Source organism: Sarcophilus harrisii, chromosome 4, assembly GCF_902635505.1.
Source record: "Sarcophilus harrisii chromosome 4, mSarHar1.11, whole genome shotgun sequence".
NCBI classification, from domain to species: domain Eukaryota; kingdom Metazoa; phylum Chordata; class Mammalia; order Dasyuromorphia; family Dasyuridae; genus Sarcophilus; species Sarcophilus harrisii.
In genome coordinates, this window is record NC_045429.1 from 277,124,336 (window position 1) to 277,145,347 (window position 21,012).

A 21,012-nucleotide genomic window follows, 5' to 3' on the forward strand; every position below is an offset into this window, starting at 1 on the left:
TCCTAAGGCCAAGAGACTTAGGATTATTGACAGACATTATTAGAACAGTAGCACTCCTAAAGTCAGGGGCCTCAGAATTACTGCTATATTTTCTTAGAACTGCGCCCCATGCACTCCATCACTCCCATTGCATGTCCCTCCTTGATAAGTTCCTTCTCCCTTGTCATACAACCCATATTCAAAAATGTCAGAAAAATCCTCCTTTGGAGAGAAGTTAATATTAATTAACTCATTAAGCATTCTCACACAGTGCATGCAGTTACCTCTCATCCATTTCTTGTTCTTGATTGATTTTTATCAGTTCAGTAGCTCAATACCTTGTTTTGTACAATTAATAGCTGATATGACCTTTCTCTAAGTCTTTGTTTGCATATGGAAATACAGTTCTATAGGTTGCTCATAATTCATACCCCAAAGTATATAGTATTCCATCAATTTGTTCTGTTGTTCCTCGAAAGTACCTCATTTTGACCCTTCTACCTTCTCTAAGCATGTTATCTGGATACTGTCACTTCATAAAAATCTTATCCTAGAGGCCAGTCTTAAACTATTTCTGGTATTTCTAGAATTTGTTACTATAACTTAGATTATAGCAATTTTGACATTTGACTTCAATTCTTTCTTGAGTTTATTTAAAATACATTTCACTAAGTTAAGTTTCATTTTGTATTAATGTTTCTACTAAAGAGATTCTAATAGGTAGTCATTGGACTTAGAACAAAGATTATAGATTAAAAGAACTTTAATCACATATATATTTGTTCAGTATAAAGTCCAGAAATGTAAACTATTTCTTTTCTGAATGTGTATTACTCTCTCCTTGAACCATTTCTTTAATTCTCTTCTTTCCTTTCTTTTCTCCCCCCTCCCCTGCCTTCCCAAATCTCTCCACTTTAAGTTACCTTATGATTTGAGGATCAAAATTTCCTCAAGGCAGGAGGAGATTGAGACATGGGTATTAGGAAACCAAATCATACATGATAACATGCCTCTGGATAAAATGATAACACTGTCTAAAATATAAGCTCCTTGAGGGCAGGGACTAGCTTTCTACTTGTATTTGTATTTGTAGTACTTGGCACAGTACTTGGAACCTAGAAGTCTTTAAATGATGACTGATTGACTTAACTGTTATCATTCTCATGTAACAGAAAAAAAAAGAAATAAATTGAGGGTAATGTTTTCTGTTAGCCTGAAGATACCTTTCAATCTCAGTAAAATCAACTTCCTCCATATGTGTTGCCAAGGGTTCCAATCGCTCATAAATGGAAGGTTCTTAGGAACTTCCATAATTAAACAACCTCTTCTCAGATTGCATTTGAAATTCAACCTTCACTGGAGAACAGAAGATGGCCCGAGTCATCAAGAGGAAAAGCAAAAGCAGAATTGAAAACAGACTGTTTGCACAAGGGTTTCCTGCCTACAGCATCCATCCTCATCACAAATAGCCAATCTGTTGCATATCTGCCTTCTTCAGCACTGTTTAAGTTTTAATTATCTTCCAACTGGCTGAACTTGTATGGAGGGCCTTAGAGAGAACAAAGAAATGTCTGTTATATTTTTCCAGCAATGTATCCCTACAGTCTTGATAAAGCCAACTGCCAGCAATGCTCTTATAAAACAATTTAAATCTGAAGCTAGCTATACATTTGAGAACTGATGTTGAAAATAAAAAAAGGAAAGGAAAATAAAATCTGAAGCTTTAGCTTTTATTCAGAAATACTTATATGGAAGGAAATGTGTATTAATTATCTGCTTTCATTGTTTAGGTCAAACCCAGACCTAGACCCAAAATGACTTTTTTCAAGGCATAAGAAAAAAATAAATGCCTTAAAACCTTTAATAATTTGTATCTCTGAGCTTGCCACGTTATATATTTGGAGATATATACTAGAGAATCATCCCTGATTTGGCTCCATCAGGAAGTATTGCAGTTTGAATTTTAGTAGAGAAAATGGCCTCATTAGTCTGAGGGAAAGGACATCACCTTAGCCTATCTTTCATTGATATTTTTGTAAACTATACTGCAAGCTTATAGATTATTATTATTATAGAAATTATTAGAAAACTGGGGTAATTAAACTTGTTAAAGGTGTTATATTTAACAGGCTAATCAAGAAATGTTATCTACAGTAGTAAATTTCTAATTTGACCTCAGGATTATACATTGGAGATAACATATTCTACATTTATATAGCACTTTAAAAAATCTAATGATGTCCCAAAGTGCTTTACCATACCAACTATATATCTGTTATTGTGTCTATCATAGTCAGTAAAATAAGTCATTTCAGCAAACATTTTCCTTTTTAACTGATATTTTCCATTCCCAGGTTAGCTGGTTATTGTCCTGGAAAAAATTGACCCTATCTTGGAAAACATGGAAAGTCTGATTTAGTATTGTGTGAGAGAAAAAAAAAAGATGGAGTGGGCATTGGGGAGAAGCATGTCCACACTAGAGTATTTTAAAGAGAAACTAAGGGGACTTTTAGTCCTTGTAACTGGATCTATTTCATGTAGACCTTAGACATGGAGATGGCAAAGACCTAAAAACTAGAACATTTGGACACTAACGCCCCCCTCCCCCCTGCCCCCAATTCCCCAATTAACTTTATACAAAGAGAATCTCTATTTGGTTCATCCAGAAATTGCTAGGAAAATACTCTAGTTCCACAAAATCCCTCCCCCAACTATTGAGTTGCTGAGAGTGGCACTTCCACACTTTGTCACTGCCACATGCAGTTGAAAATGTGATGATGGTCAAGTTGCTGTGGCTTGCGGGAAATTTATAAAATTAGATTCTGACCAAGGTGCCAAGTTTAACACCCCTTCCCTTCCAGAAAGCTGCCAACAGACTTGTTGTCACAGCTAATAATGGTTGAAATCCTGCATTGCTTAGACCTTTCAAAATTCAGTAAAACGAACACCCTCCCTTCTTCTCTCCCCTCCCCGGACATAGTTAAAACAAAGTAGCTGCTTTGTATCTTCCTTGAAGACAACAATACAGCTTAAAACTGACCTCCTCCTTAGCCAAAAGGATCTGGTCAGACAGCCAGATCCAGCAGCTGCTTTTGACTCTCTGTGGAAAAAGTAGTGTCTCCTTGCTGTGTGCAGCAGCCCTCAAAACAGCATGTCTAAGAAATAGCATTTATATTGGTTTTGAAGAAGAGTGATCAACCCATGTTAAGAAGCAGATGGATAAATGAGGTATATACGGAATGCCCCAAGATTCAGGCTAGAAGTGGGGAGGTGGAATGGAAGAAACAAGGAGTGAAATAGCCCATAGTATAAAATTCAGAATAAGTCTACTTAAAGCTTTAAAAAAAAGTCAGCATTTATATTACAAAGTTAACTGGAATATTGGAAATGAGAAAATCACTGAATTAGTGAATATCATTAACTTGGAAATGAAATTTTTATCAACTAAATGGAAAATTGTTTTATACAGCAGAAGATTTTATAGAACTTTTATCCATTCCTTCATCTCTTCATTGAATCTGTTCTTTAATATATACCTTTTTTCACTGAAAATACTAGATAATCTGGGAGAGAATTATCAATTAATAAAGTTATTCTCCCTCAGCTTTCAAAAAAATTCCAGTAAGAATTCCATTTTATAAATTCCATATGGGATTATGTAACACTCCTAACAGTGAATTTGTCTGTTCATTAATCTGTGAACTATCTTGTCCCTTTGGAAAATGAAGGGAGCAGAATGATCCAAGTTTGTTGAAGGTGAAGTCTCCAAGGTAATACAGTGGGTGAAGAGACCACAATGTTCAAGAGCTGCTCAATGAGACTGTGCAGATGCTAGTTCTATGCAGCAGAGAAGGAAGTCCAAAAGGAAGAATGGATATGACAAAACCTAGATTAGCTTTGATAACTATTTCTTGTAGTCAGGAAAGGGTTTCAGCAGAAATGAAGTGTCTGATGTGAGTAAAAGGAATTAATTTACCAATGAAGATTTAACAACAACATTGAGGCTTTTAGATTTAATTTTGCTTTTCTTTTAAATAAGAAAACAATGTTGATTTAGTGTTTATCTCCAATTAGTAGAATACTCTCTTTATAGGATTTGAAAATACTCAACTTGGTTGATTTGGGTGGGGCGTGGGAGGGTATATATTTATATTTATGTTTGTTGGAAGCATTCTTGCTTCAAGTAGAGTTAAGAAATTATTTATAATTTTCAACTGCAAATGTCTTCTTATATATGTAATTTAATTTGATATTCCAAGGTTGAATTAGACAGGAACTTTTGGTTTTCTAGATACATCAAATTAAAATTCTATATAATTCTCAGGAAAGTGGCATTTCTTTATTTTGCTATAATTCTTTTTGCTTTACTTGGAGCCACGATCTTTGAAATTAAATTTGAAATCAAGTATATGGTCTCTTTTAGTTTATTTACCTTATGCTTAATTGTTTGCTATGATATATTTCTTGTTCAGTCATCCTTAATTCTTGTTCAGTCATCCTTAGATTGGTGGTGATAACTCATCATTGTAAACACATTTCTTTTTCTTGCTTTTCAGGTATGTTCGAATAGTTGGGACGCACAACACAGTAAACAAAGTTTTCCACCTTGTGGCTTTTGAATGTATGTTTACAAACAAAACCTTTACTCTTGAGAAGGGTCTGATAGGTAAGTGGTGCATCTACATTTTTCTTATTTGTTTAAATGTGTTTTTCCCTCCAATAGATGAAATTATTGCTTCAGCTCTTCCTAATCCACCTTTTTAGTAAACTTTGAAGTAGCACTCAGACTCTTAAAAAGGAAATCTCTCTAGTCAGTTCTATATTGTTATGTGACTGAATGACTTGGGAGTTTAATAGTATTAGCAATCATAATAGTAATTGTCATAATTATTCCTGATTAACTTTTATAACAAAGAAATTTCTATATTATACTAGCTGATATAGTTATAATATATCATTTATATTATATAATAGCTGATACTATTACTGATTTATCATTTATTTATATTTGCTGTGAGTAGATTACCTTTGATACATTAATGAAGCCCTGAATGATAAATTTTTCTTTATTTCATTATAAGTAAAGCTAAGATGGACTTTTTTGTAGAATTAATTAAATTACTTATCTTTCTTAAACTATTCAGGATGTGAGGCATTTTGGTCAGATGTATAGAGAGATTATGATAAATAAAGCTTAAAGATTGAGTAGGCTACTACTTGCCTCATTCTTTTACAGATTACCTCTTTTTCCAGTGTAACCTAAGTTTTGGGAGTTCTACACAATCCATATTGGTTTTTATCATTCTAGAGGTGTCTTTTTCCGTCCAAAGTGGTTCCTCACTAACTCTTCCACCATACATTCTATTATGGTCATGTACTTTCCTTACAATAACTGCTCACCTGAATATATTCCAAAGAATGAATAAAATTGAGGACAAGATATACACCCCAATTAAATCCCTGTAAAAAAAAAAAAAGTTGACTTTTTTTTAGCAGTCTAAAATAAATAGTATCATAAGAAAAACATTGTTATTTTTTAAAACATTTACAACCTTTATTTCTCTGGCATTTAGGTGATTTGGTTTTAATATTACCTAATAATGGGGTTGCTACTTTTCCTTACATTGAAAAACAAAGTTGTAGTCTGATTGGTTGGTTGGTTGGTTTTTGTTTTTTAATTTTATAGAATACTTAGATTTGAGCAGGAAGGAGTTTGATAAGGAGAATTGCTTGTTCCTTTCTGGTCCAGGTCTTTCCATTACTCTAATCCTCATAGTATGAGTTGGCAATTAGAATACTAAAGAACTAAGTACCTACTTACTATGTGTCAGATACTTTGCTAGTTGCTGGGAAAGGGACAGATATAACTATGACATGAACTTCGCCCTCTTAAAGTTTTCAAGATTTGAAAGGGACAAAAACTTAAATTTATATTGAACACAAATGAGAGGCAGCATAGTGCAGTAGATATAAAAGCAGCCCCAAAGTCAGGAAGCCTTAGGTTCAGGTCTTGAAGTTCAGTACTCCAGGCAATTCTCTTAAAACTTAAATTGTAGGGGAGTTGCTGATTTGCATTTTTAGCAGCAGTAATGATTCCCTAAGTCCATAAGTTGCAAATCCAGACCAAAAAGAGTACAGTAACCACAAATTATACTAAGAGTTTAAGATATAAAGGCTATAAAATCCTATGCAGACCTGAAGGAGCTCAGCAGAGACAGAAGTCCAACCAAGTGAAGTAAGTCGAAAAGAAGGTGTGTGTGTGAGTCAGGTAACCTCTTGAAATGGTTAGGAATTCATTTCCTAGGTGGTAAATAGCCATTGAAAGGCTTTCAGCAGGGTGATGTGATGATATCTGAGCATGAGAAAGATTCTTCTGCTAGCTCAGTAAAAGATGTCGTAGGAATGGCTGAGTATTTGTAGTGAGGAGACTAGTTAGCAAGCTGTGGAAGCGGTTCAGTTAAGTAATGAGGACATGTACTAGGATAGTAGTAGGAATAGAAAGAAGGGAAGTTTTTGAAAGAAATCAGAGAAAAAATAAACAGGAGCTAGTCATTGATTTCTTTTAAGAAGAAGAGGGAAGAAGCAAAGATAACACTGGGATTTCAAGCTTAGATGGCAGGAAGAATGGCAAACATAAGGAAGTCTGAAGAATCAGTTTTAGAGAGATGGTCATTAAAAGGTCATTATCAGGAATCCAAGCTTGTTTCCATATTTAAAAGACATAAAAAGAATGATAATCATTTACTTTTCCTCTTATACATTGTATTCTCAGAAATATTGGATAAAGAAGGTACCATTTACTAGTTGACTTAAAGTTACTTCATAATTTCTTGGGATGTTGATGTAGATATTTTTGGAAATCATGATTAGTAAGAAGTAGAATAAACAGAGAACTTCTCTGGCAGAAAGATACCGTAACCAGTCACAGTGAGGAACAGTATCAGTAGCTTGCATATTTTAAACTAGTCAGCATTATTGGATGACTAATAGGCTTAGGCCTATGGGAGGTTAGAAAAAAAGATCTCAGCAATCTATGAAATTCTTTGGGTGGCTTGTGAAACACTAGTCTCTCAAACTTTTTTTTTGCATGTATGTGAACTGAAAAGGTTGACTGAAGTTAGATGTATAATCATCTACTTGTCATTATCCCTCACCCAAATGGGAACAGTGGTGCAGGTAAACAGAAATGTATATGCACCTACTGACAGATGACCTGCATTGAAATTACATATCTTTCCCTGATGTTTTACTATTTTTTTTTTTTTAGAGAAAAGCTACTCTTTTTAATGTTTGCTTAGTTTGGGGTGTCCTAGGAATGAACTTTTGTACATATAGTAACAGAAATCCTTCTGCCCTCCATTCTTTTTAATCATCACATAACTTCCCTAATCAGTAACTGTTCATGGAGTCTGTTTATCATCTGTTCTCCATATAAGGCTTGTCCAAAGGAGCTGTGATATAATTAATATTTTTGTGATGGTGTGAGCCTTTGATGTCCCCATCCTTTTGCAAAACCTTATCCTGACAATAGAACTTGGAAGGGGGACTGAAAATAATGCTCAAGTTCTGTGATATTTATGAAAGATCTTCTAATCATAAAGGAAGATAAATATGACCAAAAGTCTTAGATTTGACATGAAATGTAATGTCATGTGAGTATTATAATTGTCAACTTTTCAAAAGATGTAGTAGCCGTTTTTATTCTACCCTAAACTTTCTCTGTTTTTAGCATGTTTTTAAATTATTTTTTCAACCTTAAAAGCTAACTTCTCTCTCTACTCTCCCACCCCCCTACCCATTGAGAAAAATTTTTTAAACTTTCTTACAAACATAGTCAAGCAAAACAAATTTCCACATTGGCCATGTTCAAAACCAAATAGGCGGTGTGTGTTTCTTTTTGCAGAGTGAATCCTTCACCACTCTTATCAGGAAATTGTTAGTAAGTTTCATCATTGGTTTTCTGGAATCATGAAATCAGATGCCAGAGGACATTCAGATAGAATATGGTGAGATTTGGTGTCAGGCCATTGTCTTTCTATTCTGCTCACTTCACTCTGCATCAGTTCATACAAGCCTTCCAGTTTTCTCTGAAACTATCCTCTTTATCATCTCTTACAGAGCAATAGCATTCCTTCACATTTAAATATTGTGATTTCTTCAACCATTCCCAACTTATGAGCACTCCCTCAGTTTTCCATTTTTGACACTTCAGAAAGAACTATATTTTTCTATGTTCTTTATTAGATTGGATAAACAACTCTCTCGTAATTTACCCACCCTCTAATTCCTCTTTCTTTCTTTTCCTTTTTCCTTCTTTTTTCCCTGTTGAGTTGAGAAATGCTGTGTATTAAAAATAAACTTACAACATTAAAAAAAAAGAGAGAGAGATGCATTATTGTAGGGTGTGTGGGTATGGATATATGATCAAATGAAAATAAGTTTCAAGTTTAGACCACTTTCCCCATTTCTTCCACCTTGTTTGAATATACCTCTCTAACCTTTCTCTTCCCTTTCCAGTATAGTCCTCTTTCCTTTCCAGTCTTCTTTTAAGATAATAAAAATATAAGACAACCCACTCTTGATTTTCTAATTAGATTCTCTATGACTCCTAATGATAACAGGATGATGCAGTAGGTAAAACTTTGGACTTTGAGTTAGGAAGATTTGAGTTCAAAGCCAGCCATAATGCCCTTACTAGCTATGTGAACATAGGCAAGTTATTTAATGTTTGTCTGGCTCAATTTTCTTGACTCTAAAATGAGCATGATCTATTATATCTACTTCACAGGGTTGTTAAAATGTCATGATAAATTGTAAAAAAGGCTTAGCCAATATCTGGCATATAGTAGGCACTTAATAAATGCTTCCCTTATACCACTCCATATTAGAATGCAAGTAATTGTTCCTTGTTCATTTATGTTTACTTTTTCTTATTTCTTTTAAGTCCTTTGTTTGAACTTCAGAGTTTCTTTATAGCTAGCTCTGCTCTTTTCATCAGGTCTACTTGGAAAGGCCATATTTTCTTCAGTAAGACTGCATTCAGTTTGGCTGAAAAAGGTATTATTGGTTGTAAACCTATATCTTATTCTACGCTCTTTGCTTTTTTGCATTGATGGTTGCTAAGTCATGTGTGATTTGGACTATGGTTCCTGGGTTTGGTTGTTTTTTTTTTTCCTTTGATATAGTGTTAGATTTTGGCTATAACACATCTGGAAGTTTACATTATGGGATGTCTCGGCTGGTCGTGGTACTACTTTCTAGGGGATTTTGAGTTATTCCTAGATCTCAGGGACAGCTCAGACTGGGACTTGCAGATTTTCAATGCTCCCAAAGTTGTCTGATTCAGGACAAGCCTTATTGCTACCCCTCTGTTCCAAGTTGTGCAAGTTCTTGATTTGGATGTAGATCCACTCTTGTTTCCTGTGAGTTTCTATTAAGCCTTTAACAGCCAGCTGGAAAACTCTGCTGGTTAAGCTTCCCTTTGGTCTGGAATTCCTGCCCTAGTTATTCCTCTGCAGGTACAGATTGGGCCAGAAATTGGGACTGAGATTCCATTCTTTTTCTATAGTCTAAGCCATATATTTGCTGTTGGCTCATGAATTTATTCCTTACTTAATACACAACCTACGACAGGGGTCCTCAAACTTTTTAAGTAGGGGGCCAGTTCACTCTCCCTCAGACTGTTGGAGGGCCAGACTATAGTTAAAAACAAAAACTTTGTTTTGTCGGCCTTTAAATAAAGAAACTTCATAGCCCTGGGTGAGGAGGATAATTGTCCTCAGCTGCTGCATCTGGCCCGCGGGCCGTAGTTTGAGGACCCCTGGCCTAGGATCTTCAAACACTTCCGTGGATGTAAGTCTCCCTCTGTATTCCATCTTGAAATTATGTAGAAAAAGACAAAGCTGCCAGCTGATATCTATTCCTACACCCTGAACAAGGCTGTGGTACCCTGGTAAAGGCCTAAGAACTCTTCTTGGTACAATCTCCATCGTCTTTAAGTTCTAAAGTGGAATGCTTCTTCTCTGGCCACACCCCTGTCCAGACCCAGGACTTTGTCTGCAGACCCTTGTCTGTGTCTCTAAACTGGCCTGTATTGGACAGATGGTTCTTTGTGACTTATTAGTTTTTAAGATTAGGACTTAGTCTGATAAATTTTCTAGATCTGTCTTAGAGGAGTTTTGTGGGAAGAAACTTGTTGATCTTTTCTTGTTGCTCTGCCATCTTGGCTCTACTTCCTTAACAACTTCTTTTCAGTGAGCTGCTTCCCCCTAGTATGTAGTAAGCATTTAATGATGTTTTTGATTGATTAATAATATTTTATAAGTTGATCTAAAAATAAAAATTGATAATTATTCAGCAATTTTTCAACCATACAAGGAATTTTACTTTCTTCATTTTAGCTCTGGCAAGTTTTCAGGAAATATAGATGAAAAATCATCATGTGCTTAGTTCTTGCAAGTTTTTTCCTTACTAACACCTAAGTATTTTGTCAGTGACTTGCTGTATGACTTCAGATGGGTCATTATTCCTCTTTTCCTCAGTTTTCTCATCTGGGGAAGGAAGGGTGCCAGGTATATACTGTTCCTTTTAGCTCCAAAAATTGACTATCTTTTGAATCTTGCTTTATAAATACAATCAGGATGCAACTTAGCAATCCTTTTCTCTGTTACTTCCATAAAATCCTTCAGAATATATCTTTAGGGAAGGAGATGTGAGCCAGTTGAGATTTATATTTATTTAGCACAAACATTAAAGTACTTGCATAGGCATTAAACATCCCTATGGAGGCCTTACATCCTAGATAAAAAGAACCCATATCTTATTATCAATCAATTTGTAAACATTTATTAAGTTCCTTCCTTATGGTAGTAGGCACTATTGCTAAGCTCTGGGAATAAAAAGAAAGGCAAAAGTCAGTCCATACACTGAAGGAGATCACAATCTCATGGAAAAGATCAAATACAAACAACTGTATATATAATAAGCTACATGCAAAATAAATGGGAAATAATCCATAGAGGGGAAGTAGGAAAAAGAAAACATAAGTTATCTTAGGGGAAAGGAGAAAGAATAGAGGAAGGGAACAAGAATTTGTTAAGTGCCTACCATGTGCTGTTACTAAGCACTTCACAGATATTTCATTCAACTCATGCTGAAAGCATATATGATCCCTCTATCTCATTCCCACAATTAATTCATTACACTATTAACTTCAGAGACAATAATAGCTTCAGTTGAGCAAAGCCCAACTCTACACTCAAAGCTTACTTTTCAGTCACTATCCCAGAAAATCAGAAAATTCCATCATTGACTTTGATTCATTGAGATTATTATATTAACCACTTGGTCTTTTATTAAGAAGTTGATTATGTTAATGATTTGGCAGGGGGATGTTCTGGTTCTTTGCTATTAACTGGGTGAGGCCTACCAGAACCTTGCTCTGTGTATTTAAGAACTGTCAAATTCTTAACAGTGTATTTAAGAACTGTCAAATTCAACTAATATTTATTGAGCATCCACTGACTCAATGGCAAAGGTATCAGATTTTGGGAAGGTAAATAACAGAAAACCTAAAAATATGGCTCCTGTGTTCAAGAAACTTACAGTCATATTTTATATGAACACATAAGTACAAAGTTAAAGCCTTGATATGTATGCGGATAAATGTACATGTGTAAAAGATTCACTGGTAGAGTTTGGCACCTCTTGCCTCAAGAAAAGAAAAAGAATTTTAATTGTACTTAGAAGGATTCAAATCCTATGATGTTAGGATCCTTACAAGGTGCTAAGTAAGTAGAATTGAGGAGACAGTGGTTAAATCTAGTTTAGCATTGATTTAATCCTACAACAAATAATGGTTTCCTAGTGATATAATGATTGGTGTACACTCAGTGTACAGTTTATAAGCCAAGAAGCTCTCAGGGCCAGACACAGAAGCCCACTAGAAGCTCTCAGAGGCTGAGACAGATTCATTCCATCTTCCACCTTTGTGCTGGCTGGAGGCTGAAGCTGGCAGAGGCAAAGGACTAGCAGCAAAAGCTCTCGGAACCAAGGAGAGAGATAGGTCTCTAAGAAAGCTAACTGGGCCCAAGGAAGGAGACAAGACTTGGAAAGATACAATAAAGGATTTGGACTTTAACTCCTGGCTGCATTTGGGGTGATTACTCTGAACTGAAACTAAGGCTGCCTCCAAAAGCTCCCCAAGAAACCTGCTCCCAGAGAACATTACATTTAGAGAAGAATAATACATTATGTTTTAGAGAAGAATATTACACTATTAGATAACAATGAGAACACATTTATTTTATATGGATATAGTAAACCCATAAAATAGGTTACTTTATAAGGTAAGAAAAGCTTAAACAATAAAAAGATTCCAAATAATTTTGAATTAATTAGTAGAGAATAATTAGCAATTAATGAATTGTTAAGGGAAAAGTAGAATGGCTTGAAGTATAACTAACCTTTTAATTTTCTCTCCTTCAAAACTTTTCTTGATACCCCTGTTAAGGACTAAGTAATATGAAGTTAGGATTTGACACAGGCTGAAAATTTTTATATCCTTGTGACAATCATATGATGTACTGGCAAGATCCTGTTGTATTAGATGTTGCTGAATTAACTGAAATGGAAACAAGCAAATAGCTCTCCATTAAGTAAAACCTAAATGTATTAACTTGCCATTTGTTTCAGGTTATGGTATCTAGCAACTAGTAGTGGTGATTTATAGGGAAAAGCAAACTAAATAATGCCATCATTGATGTCATCATAGTGTTCTGTCACATCTCTCTGCCTTGTTCCCCAGAATGGCTGATAGAGTAAAAGAAGTGTTTGAGGAAAGATTTACTCCTAACAAGATGTAGTCGTTCTCTTGTTGACTACTGAATTGAATTATTCAGAATATCTTGAGAAATTATTTTAATCTTAAGATTCATCAAAAATCGTTATTAGTAATACAACAATATTTATTATCTGTTGATAATTTGTTTCAAACATATACTTTGGACATCATAATTGTATTAGTGATTCAGAGATTAATTTGACTTTCTTCTGCCTATGTATATGATTATTCATTATAAATTATTTATACATCATTATTTACATGTTGTCTCACCTATTAGATTTGAGCTTCTTGAGATTAGGGACTATTTTTTACCTTTCTTTGTATTAGGTCTTAATTAATGCTTATTGACCGACAAACTGTAATCTTTGGTTTTGGAGGTTTAGAGGACATGTTATCCATGTATACCCTCTGCCAAGCCACATAGCCCAATGTAATAAGTCTTGTGTTTGTAACTTATAGGTGTGAGTAAAATTTAATGATCATATTTCAGCTTGTCCCTGACATAAGTATATCAATCTGGGAAGTGGTAATTTTTTGAGGTTTACTGGCTTATTAACATTGGAAAGACGTGTATGTTTTTTTTATAGCAGCATTAGATAGTTAAAAGTAGGAATAGGTACAGTGCTTTGAGAAAATACACTTGAAAATCACAACATTACCTCTGGTAAAATTATCATAAAAACTGCCTCATGCTCTTACTTGAATTACTTGAATGTTGCCCTCCTAATGACAGGAAATGGCAGTCTGTGAAGTTGTTTTCCAGGAGGCCATGATGATACCAACTAAAATTTGCAATAAAGTGAAGTGTAAAACGTAAGTGACTCTAGCGAGATATAAAAGTGCAGAAGGTGGCTGCATGTTCAAAGGAAAGTCTTTTAGAAATGATTGTGTGAAATATTGGAATGCCTGCACTAGATGCTTCCAAAACAGGGATTTACTGAGTTCTAAATACAGAGCAATTACTAATGCAGATAGGTCCTGTGATCTAGTGGGAGACAAAAAGAGGAGAAGGATCTTGTCTATCAAGGGTAGTCCATGAGGAAAGTGGCTCACATTTTTGCCAATACAAGGGAAACTAAAAGGTGATGGCACCCATACTGGGGGAGGAGGAGCCAACAGCAGAGCAGTGAGGGGTCCTGACCTCTGCATTTTCCTTTTTCTTTCTCAATCAGCCCAGGAAACCAAACTACCCATTGAGAGTAGTTTTTTGGGTTTTTTTCCTCAATTGGCCCTTTGGTGAATTAATGTATGGTTAATGTCTAATATAAAAATTGCAAGCATTGTGCAATAAAACCTTCTCAATGATCTGTAGGAGCACACTAAAAGGTGTATGATTGGAGAGACTTTGATTTTATTGAAATAATTTTAATATTGATGATCTATTTGAAAGAACATCGTGGTGTTATAGAAAAAACATAGGATAAGCAGTCAAAAAACACTACTTCTATTGTACACAGTAACAATCACTATTTTACAGTGATCAGCTATGAATGATCTGACTATTCTCAGCAATTCAAAGATCCAAGACAGTTCTGAAGAGCCTATGATGAAAAATATCTACCTCCAGAGAAAGAACTGATAGAATCTGAATGCAAATCAAAGAAAGGGACTTCATTTTCTTTGGTTTTTTTTGTTTGTTTCTGTTTTCTTTCACAACATAAAATATGCAAATATGTTTTGCATGAGTGCACATGTATAATAACCTTTATCAAATTGCTTCCCTTCTCATGGAGAAGGCAGAGCATGAGAGAGAATTTAGAACTCAAATTTGTTTTTTAAAAAAGTTAAAAATTGGGGCAACAAGGTGGCACAGTGGACTAGTCCTGAAGTCAGGAGGACCTGGCTTCAGACACTTAACACTTCCTAGCTATGTGATCCTGGACAACTTAATTAAACCCAATTGTCTCAGGAAAAAAAAAAAGTTAAAAATTTGTTTTGCTTGTAATTGAGAAAAAAATATTAAAATTTTTAAAAAGCTACCCTACAGAAAAGGGGTAAGATAGGGGGAGGAACTCTAACGTGGGAGGAGGGATACTAAAAAGGGAGAACTGTAAGAAGCAAGTGGTGCTCACAATTTTAATACTGGGGAGGGAGGTAAAAGGGAAGAAAAGGAGAAAAGCATAAACAGGGGTTAACAAGATGGCAAGTAATACAGAATTGGTAATTTTAACCATAAATGTGAATGGGGTAAAGTCCCCCATAAAAAGGAAACGGTTAGCAGAATAGATTAAAAACCAGAATCCTACAGTATGTTGTTTACAGGAGACACACCTGAAGCAGAGTGATACGTACAGAGTAAAGATAAAAGGCTGGAGCAGAATCTACTATGCTTCAGGTGAAGTCAATAAAGCAGGAGTAGCCATCCTCATCTCAGATCAAGCAAAAGCACAAATTGATCTAATTAAAAGAGATAAAGAAGGGGCACTATATCTAAAGGGTAGCATAGATAATGAAGCAATATCGATATTAAACATATATGCACCAAGTGGTGTAGCCTCTGAAGTCTTAAAAGAGAAATTAAGAGAGCTGCAAGAAGAAATAGATAGCAAAACCATAATAGTGGGAGATCTCAATCTTGTACTCTCAGAATTAGATAAATTAAACTACAAAATAAATAAGAAAGAAGTCAAAAAGGTAAACAGAATACTAGAAAAGTTAGATATGATAGATCTTTGGAGAAAACTAAATGGAGACAGAAAAGAGAAAACTTTCTTCTCAGCAATTCATGGAACCTATATAAAAATTGACCCTATATTAGGACATAAAAACTGCAAACTGAAATGCAGTAAGGCAGAAATAGTAAATGCATCCTTTTGAGACCACAATGCAATGAAAATTACATTCAATAAAAAGTCAGGGGAAAATAGACCAAAAAATAATTGGAAACTAAATAATCTCATATTAAAGAATGATTGGGTGAAACAGCAAATCATAGACATAATTAATAACTTCACTCAAGAAAATGATAATAATGAGACGTCATACCAAAATGTGTGGGATGCAGCCAAAGCGGTAATAAGGGGAAATTTCATATCTCTATAGGCCTATTTGCATAAAATAGAGAAAGAAAAGGTCAATGAATTGGGCTTGCAATTAAAAATTCTAGAAAAGGAACAAATTTTAAAACCCTGGTCAAACACTAAACTTGAAATTTTAAAAATAAAGAAAGATCAATAAAATTGAAAGTAAAAAACTATTAAATTAATTAATAAAACTAAGAGTTGGTTCTATGAAAAAACCAATAAAACAGACAAACCCTTAGTAAATCTGATTTTAAAAAGGAAAGAGGAAAATCAAATTGTTAATCTTAAAAATGAAAAGGGAGAACTCTCCACTAATAAAGAGGAAATTAGAGCAATAATTAGGAGTTACTTTGCCCAACTTTATGCCAATAAATTCGACAATTTAAATGAAATGGAAGAATACCTTCAAAAATATAGCTTGCCAGGGACTTCCGGCCAAGATGGCAGAGAGGAGGCACACATCTACTTAAGCTCCAAATTTTCTCTCAGAATTCTCTGAGAATTTAATTCATGACAAGCCTTGGAATTAGCGCTTGACTGAAAAAAAAATAAAAACACAAATAATTACCAAGAGAAGACATCCTTGAAATTCACCAGAAAAGGTCTGTTTTTGCTCAAGGGTGGGAGAGTTTTAGATCTGGTGCAGGCTGAAGGCAGGCAGTGGCAGCACAGAAGGCAGCTCACAGCTGAGCAGAACAGAAAGGAGTGGGGTGTGATCTCAGCTATCTCTGCGGAGAGAGTTTTACTACAGTATTGGATACTTTGCTCTGGCAGCAAGCCAGTAGACAAGCAGAGAAGCTAAAAACACAGGGGGTGAAGCCTATAACCCCGAAAAGCTAGAGTGTCTTGGGACCTGGCCACCCACTCACAGTGTCTCTGCACGCTCTCAGAATCTCAGAGCGGAGACACATTGCAGCCATTGCTGTCCTGCTAATGCCTTGCACTGCCCTCTGAAGTCTGTAGAGGAAGCTTTGTAACACCATCCAGCCCTCCCCCCCCAAAAAAAAAAAAGCAGATTGCATTTTTGGGGGGGGAGCTAGTTTGTGTTTTTGATTCTTCTCTGATAAAATGAGCAAAAAATTTAAACGTACCTTAACCATTGATAGCTTCTATATGGATAGAGAGCAGACTTTATACCCTAAGGAGACTAACAACAGACTGTCTCCAGATAAATCCCCAAAGGAGGATATGATATGGTCCTCAACACAGATGAATTTCATAGAAGAAATTAAAAAGATTCTCACAAGAGAGCTAGAAGAAAAATGGGAAAAAGAAAGAGAAGCTTGGCAATAGAGTCTGGAGAAGTCATCCCACTCATTTAAAGATAGAGTGGATAAAGAAATCAAATCCTTGAAAAACAGAATTAGTGAATTGAAACAGAAAATAGCTCTCTAAAAAATAAAATTGGCGAAATGGAAAAAAATTGCATAGAACAAAGCAACTCACTTAAAAACTCAATTGGACAATTAGAAAAATATATAAAAAAAGTGAATGAAGAAAATACTTGATTGAAAATCAAAATCGAACAAATGGAATTGAATGATTGAAGGAGACACCAAGAATCAGTCAAGCAAAATCAAAAAAATGAAACAATGAAAAAAATGTCAAATACCTTCTTGGGAAAACAACAGACCTGGAAAATAGATCTAGGAGAGACAATCTCAGAATTATTGGACTCCCTGAAAAATATGATGAAAAAAAAGAGCCTGGTCACTGTTTTCCAGAAAATTATCAAAGAGAACTGCTCAGAAATTATACAAACAGAGGGTAAAATAGAAATTGAAAGAATTCATTGATCAGTTACTGAAAGGCACCCTAAAATCAAAACACCAAGAAATGTAGTAGCCAAAGTCCAGAACTATCAGATGATGGAAAAAATACTGCAAGCTGCTAGAAAAAATTAATTCAAATATAGAGGAGTCACAATAAGGATTACTCAAGCCATTCAAGGATAGAAGGACCTGGAATATGATATTCCAAAAGGCTAAGGAACTTGATATGCAACCAAAAATAACGTACCCAGCCAAAATGAGCATCTTTTTCCAGGGAAGAAGATGGGTATTCACCGAAATAAGTGAATTTCATCTATTTTTGATGAAAAAACCAGAACGTAACAAAAAGTTTGATCTACAAATATAGAACTCAAGAGAAACCTAAAAACTTAAAAAGAAATCTTGGGAACTATATTTCTGCTAAAAAGAATACATGAATACCTTGTTGTAGAAACTAGAGGTGGAAAGGAAATTGTACCCGGAAAAGGGCAAAGTGGGGGTACTACATCGCATGAAGAGGCAAAGGAAATCTATTATATCTGAGCGAAAGAATGGAGGGGGATGAACATAGTGTGTATCTTACTGCCATCAAAATTGGCTTAAAAAGAAAATTTTTAGACATATTCAATTTATGGTGAAACTTCTCCCACCTCATTGAAAAGTACAAGGGGAAAAGTGAAAAGGGAAGGAATAAGCTAAGAGGAAGGGAATACAGAAATTGTGAGGAAAAGGAGTAAGATGGAGGAGGAACTCTAACATGGGAGGAGGATTACTAAAAAGGGAGGGCTATGAGAACCTAAGTGGTGCTCACAAGTTTAATAGGGAGCGAGGTAAGGGGGAAGGAAGAGAGAAAAGCATAAACAGGGGTTAACAAGATGGCACATCATACAGACTTGGTAATTTTAACCATAAATGTGAATGGGATAAAGTCCCCCATAAAGAGGAAACGGTTAGCAGAATAGATTAAAAACCAGAATCCTACAATATATTGTTTACAGGAAATACACCTGAAGCACGGAGATACATACAGAGTAAAGGTAAAAGATTGGAGCAGAATCTGCTATGCTTCAGGTGAAGTCAAAAAAGCAGGGGTAGCTATCCTCATCTCAGATCAAGCAAAAACAAAAATTGATCTAATTAAAAGAGATAAAGAAGGGGCACTATATCTTGCTAAAGGGTAGCATAGATAATGAAACAATATCAATACTAAACATATATGCACCAAGTGGTGTAGCATCTAACTTCTTAAAGGTGAAGTTAAGAGAGCTGCAAGAAGAAACAGACAGCAAAATTATAATAGTGGGAGATCTCAATCTTGTACTCTCAGAATTAGATAAATCAAACCACAAAATAAATAAGAAAGAAGCCAAAGAGGTAAATACAATACTAGAAAAGTTATATGTGATAGATCTCTGGAAAAAAACTAAATGGAGACAGAAAGGAGTACACTTTCTTCTCAGCAGTTCATGGAACCTATACAAAAACTGACCATATATTAGGACATAAAAACCACAAATTCAAATGCAGTAAAGCAGAAATAGTAAATACATCCTTTTTAGACCATGATGCAATGAAAATTACATTCAAAAATATAGCTTGCCCAGATTAACAGAGGAAGAAGCAAATAGATTAAACAGTCCCATTTTAGAAAAAGAAATAGAACAAGCTATTAACCAACTCCCTAAGAAAAAATCCCCAGGACTAGATGGATTTACATGTGAATTTTACTAAACATTTAAAGAATAATTAACTCCAATTCTATATAAACTATTAGAAAAAATAGGCATTGAAGGAGTCCTACCAAATTCCTTTTATGACACAGACATGGTACTGATACCTAAACCAGGTAGGTTTAAAACAGAGAAAGAAAATTATAGACCAATCTCCCTAATGAATATTGATGCTAAAATTTTAAATAAAATATTAGCAAAAAGATTATAGAAAATCATCCCCAGGATAATACACTATAACCAAGTAGGCTTTATACCAGGAATGCAGGGCTAGTTCAATATTTGGAAAACTATTAGCATAATTGACTATATCAGTAACCAAATTAACAAAAACCACATATGATCATCTCAATAGATGCAGAAAAAGCATTTGATAAAATCCAACATCCATTCCCAATAAAAACACTTGAGAGTATAGGAATAAATGGACTTTTTCTTAAAATAGTCAGGAGCATATATTTAAAACCAACAATAAGCATCATATGCAATGGGGAAAAATTGGAACCTTTCCCAGTAAGATTAGGAGTGAAACAAGGTTGCCTAGTATTACCATTATTATTCAGTATTGTATTAGAAACGCTAGCCTTGGCAATAAGAGCCAAAAAAGAGATTAAAGGAATTAGAGTAAGTAATGAGGAAACCAAACTATCACTCTTTGCAGATGATATGATGGTATATTTAGAGAACCCCAGAAATTTTACTAAAAAGCTATTAGAAATAATACTTAACTTTAGAAAAGTTTGCAGGATACAAAATAAATCCACATAAATTCTCAGCATTTTTATAAATCACCAACAAAATCCAACAACAAGATATACAAAGAGAAATTCCATTCAAAATAACTGTCGCTAGCATAAAATATTTAGGAATCTATCTACCAAAGGAAAGTCAGGAATTATATGAGCAAAATTACAAAGCACTTTTCACACAAATAAATTCAGATTTAAATAATTGGAAAAATATTAAGTGTTCTTGGATAGGGCAAGCGTGTATAATAAAGATGACAATACTCCCTAAATTAATGTATTTATTTAATGCTATACCAATCAGATTCCCAAGAAACTATTTTAATGACCTAGAAAATATAACAACCAAATTCATCTGGAATAGAGAATTTCAAGGGAACTAATGAAAAAAAAAATGAAGGTGGCCTAGCTGTACTTGATCTAAAGCTATATTATAAAGCAGCAGTCACCAAAACCATTTGGTATTGCCTAAGAAATAGATTAGTGGATGAGTGGAATAGGTTAGGGTCACAAGACAAAATAGCCAATAACTATAGCAATCTAGTGTTTGACCAACCCAAAGATCCCAACTCTTGGGATAGGAATTCATTATTTGACAAAAACTGCTGGGAAAACTGGAACATTAGTGTGGCAGAAATTAGGCATGGACCCACACTTAATGCCATATACCAAGATAAGATCAAAATGGGCCCATGATTTAGGCATAAAGAATGAGATCATAAATAAATTAGAGGAATATAGGATAGTTTACCTCTCAGACTTGTGAAGGAGGAAGGAATTTGTGACCAAAGAAGAACTAGAGATCATCATTGATCACAAAATAGAAAATTTTTGATTATATCAAATTTAAAAACCTTTGTACAAACAAAACTAATGCAAACAAAATTAGAAGGGAAACAATAAACTGGGAAAACATTT

General features: G+C 34.7%; 1 protein-coding gene across 3 annotated transcripts in view; it reads left to right on the forward strand.

The window, feature by feature from the left end:
* Positions 1-21,012, forward strand: part of BTBD9 (BTB domain containing 9) — a 445,141-nt gene that overhangs the window by 239,827 nt on the left and 184,302 nt on the right. For all 3 annotated transcript variants that reach the window (XM_031964922.1, XM_031964921.1, XM_031964923.1), the window contains exon 7: positions 4,536-4,645. In XM_031964922.1, coding sequence (XP_031820782.1) covers positions 4,536-4,645 — 110 coding nt within the window. The remainder of the gene's footprint in view (positions 1-4,535; positions 4,646-21,012) is intronic.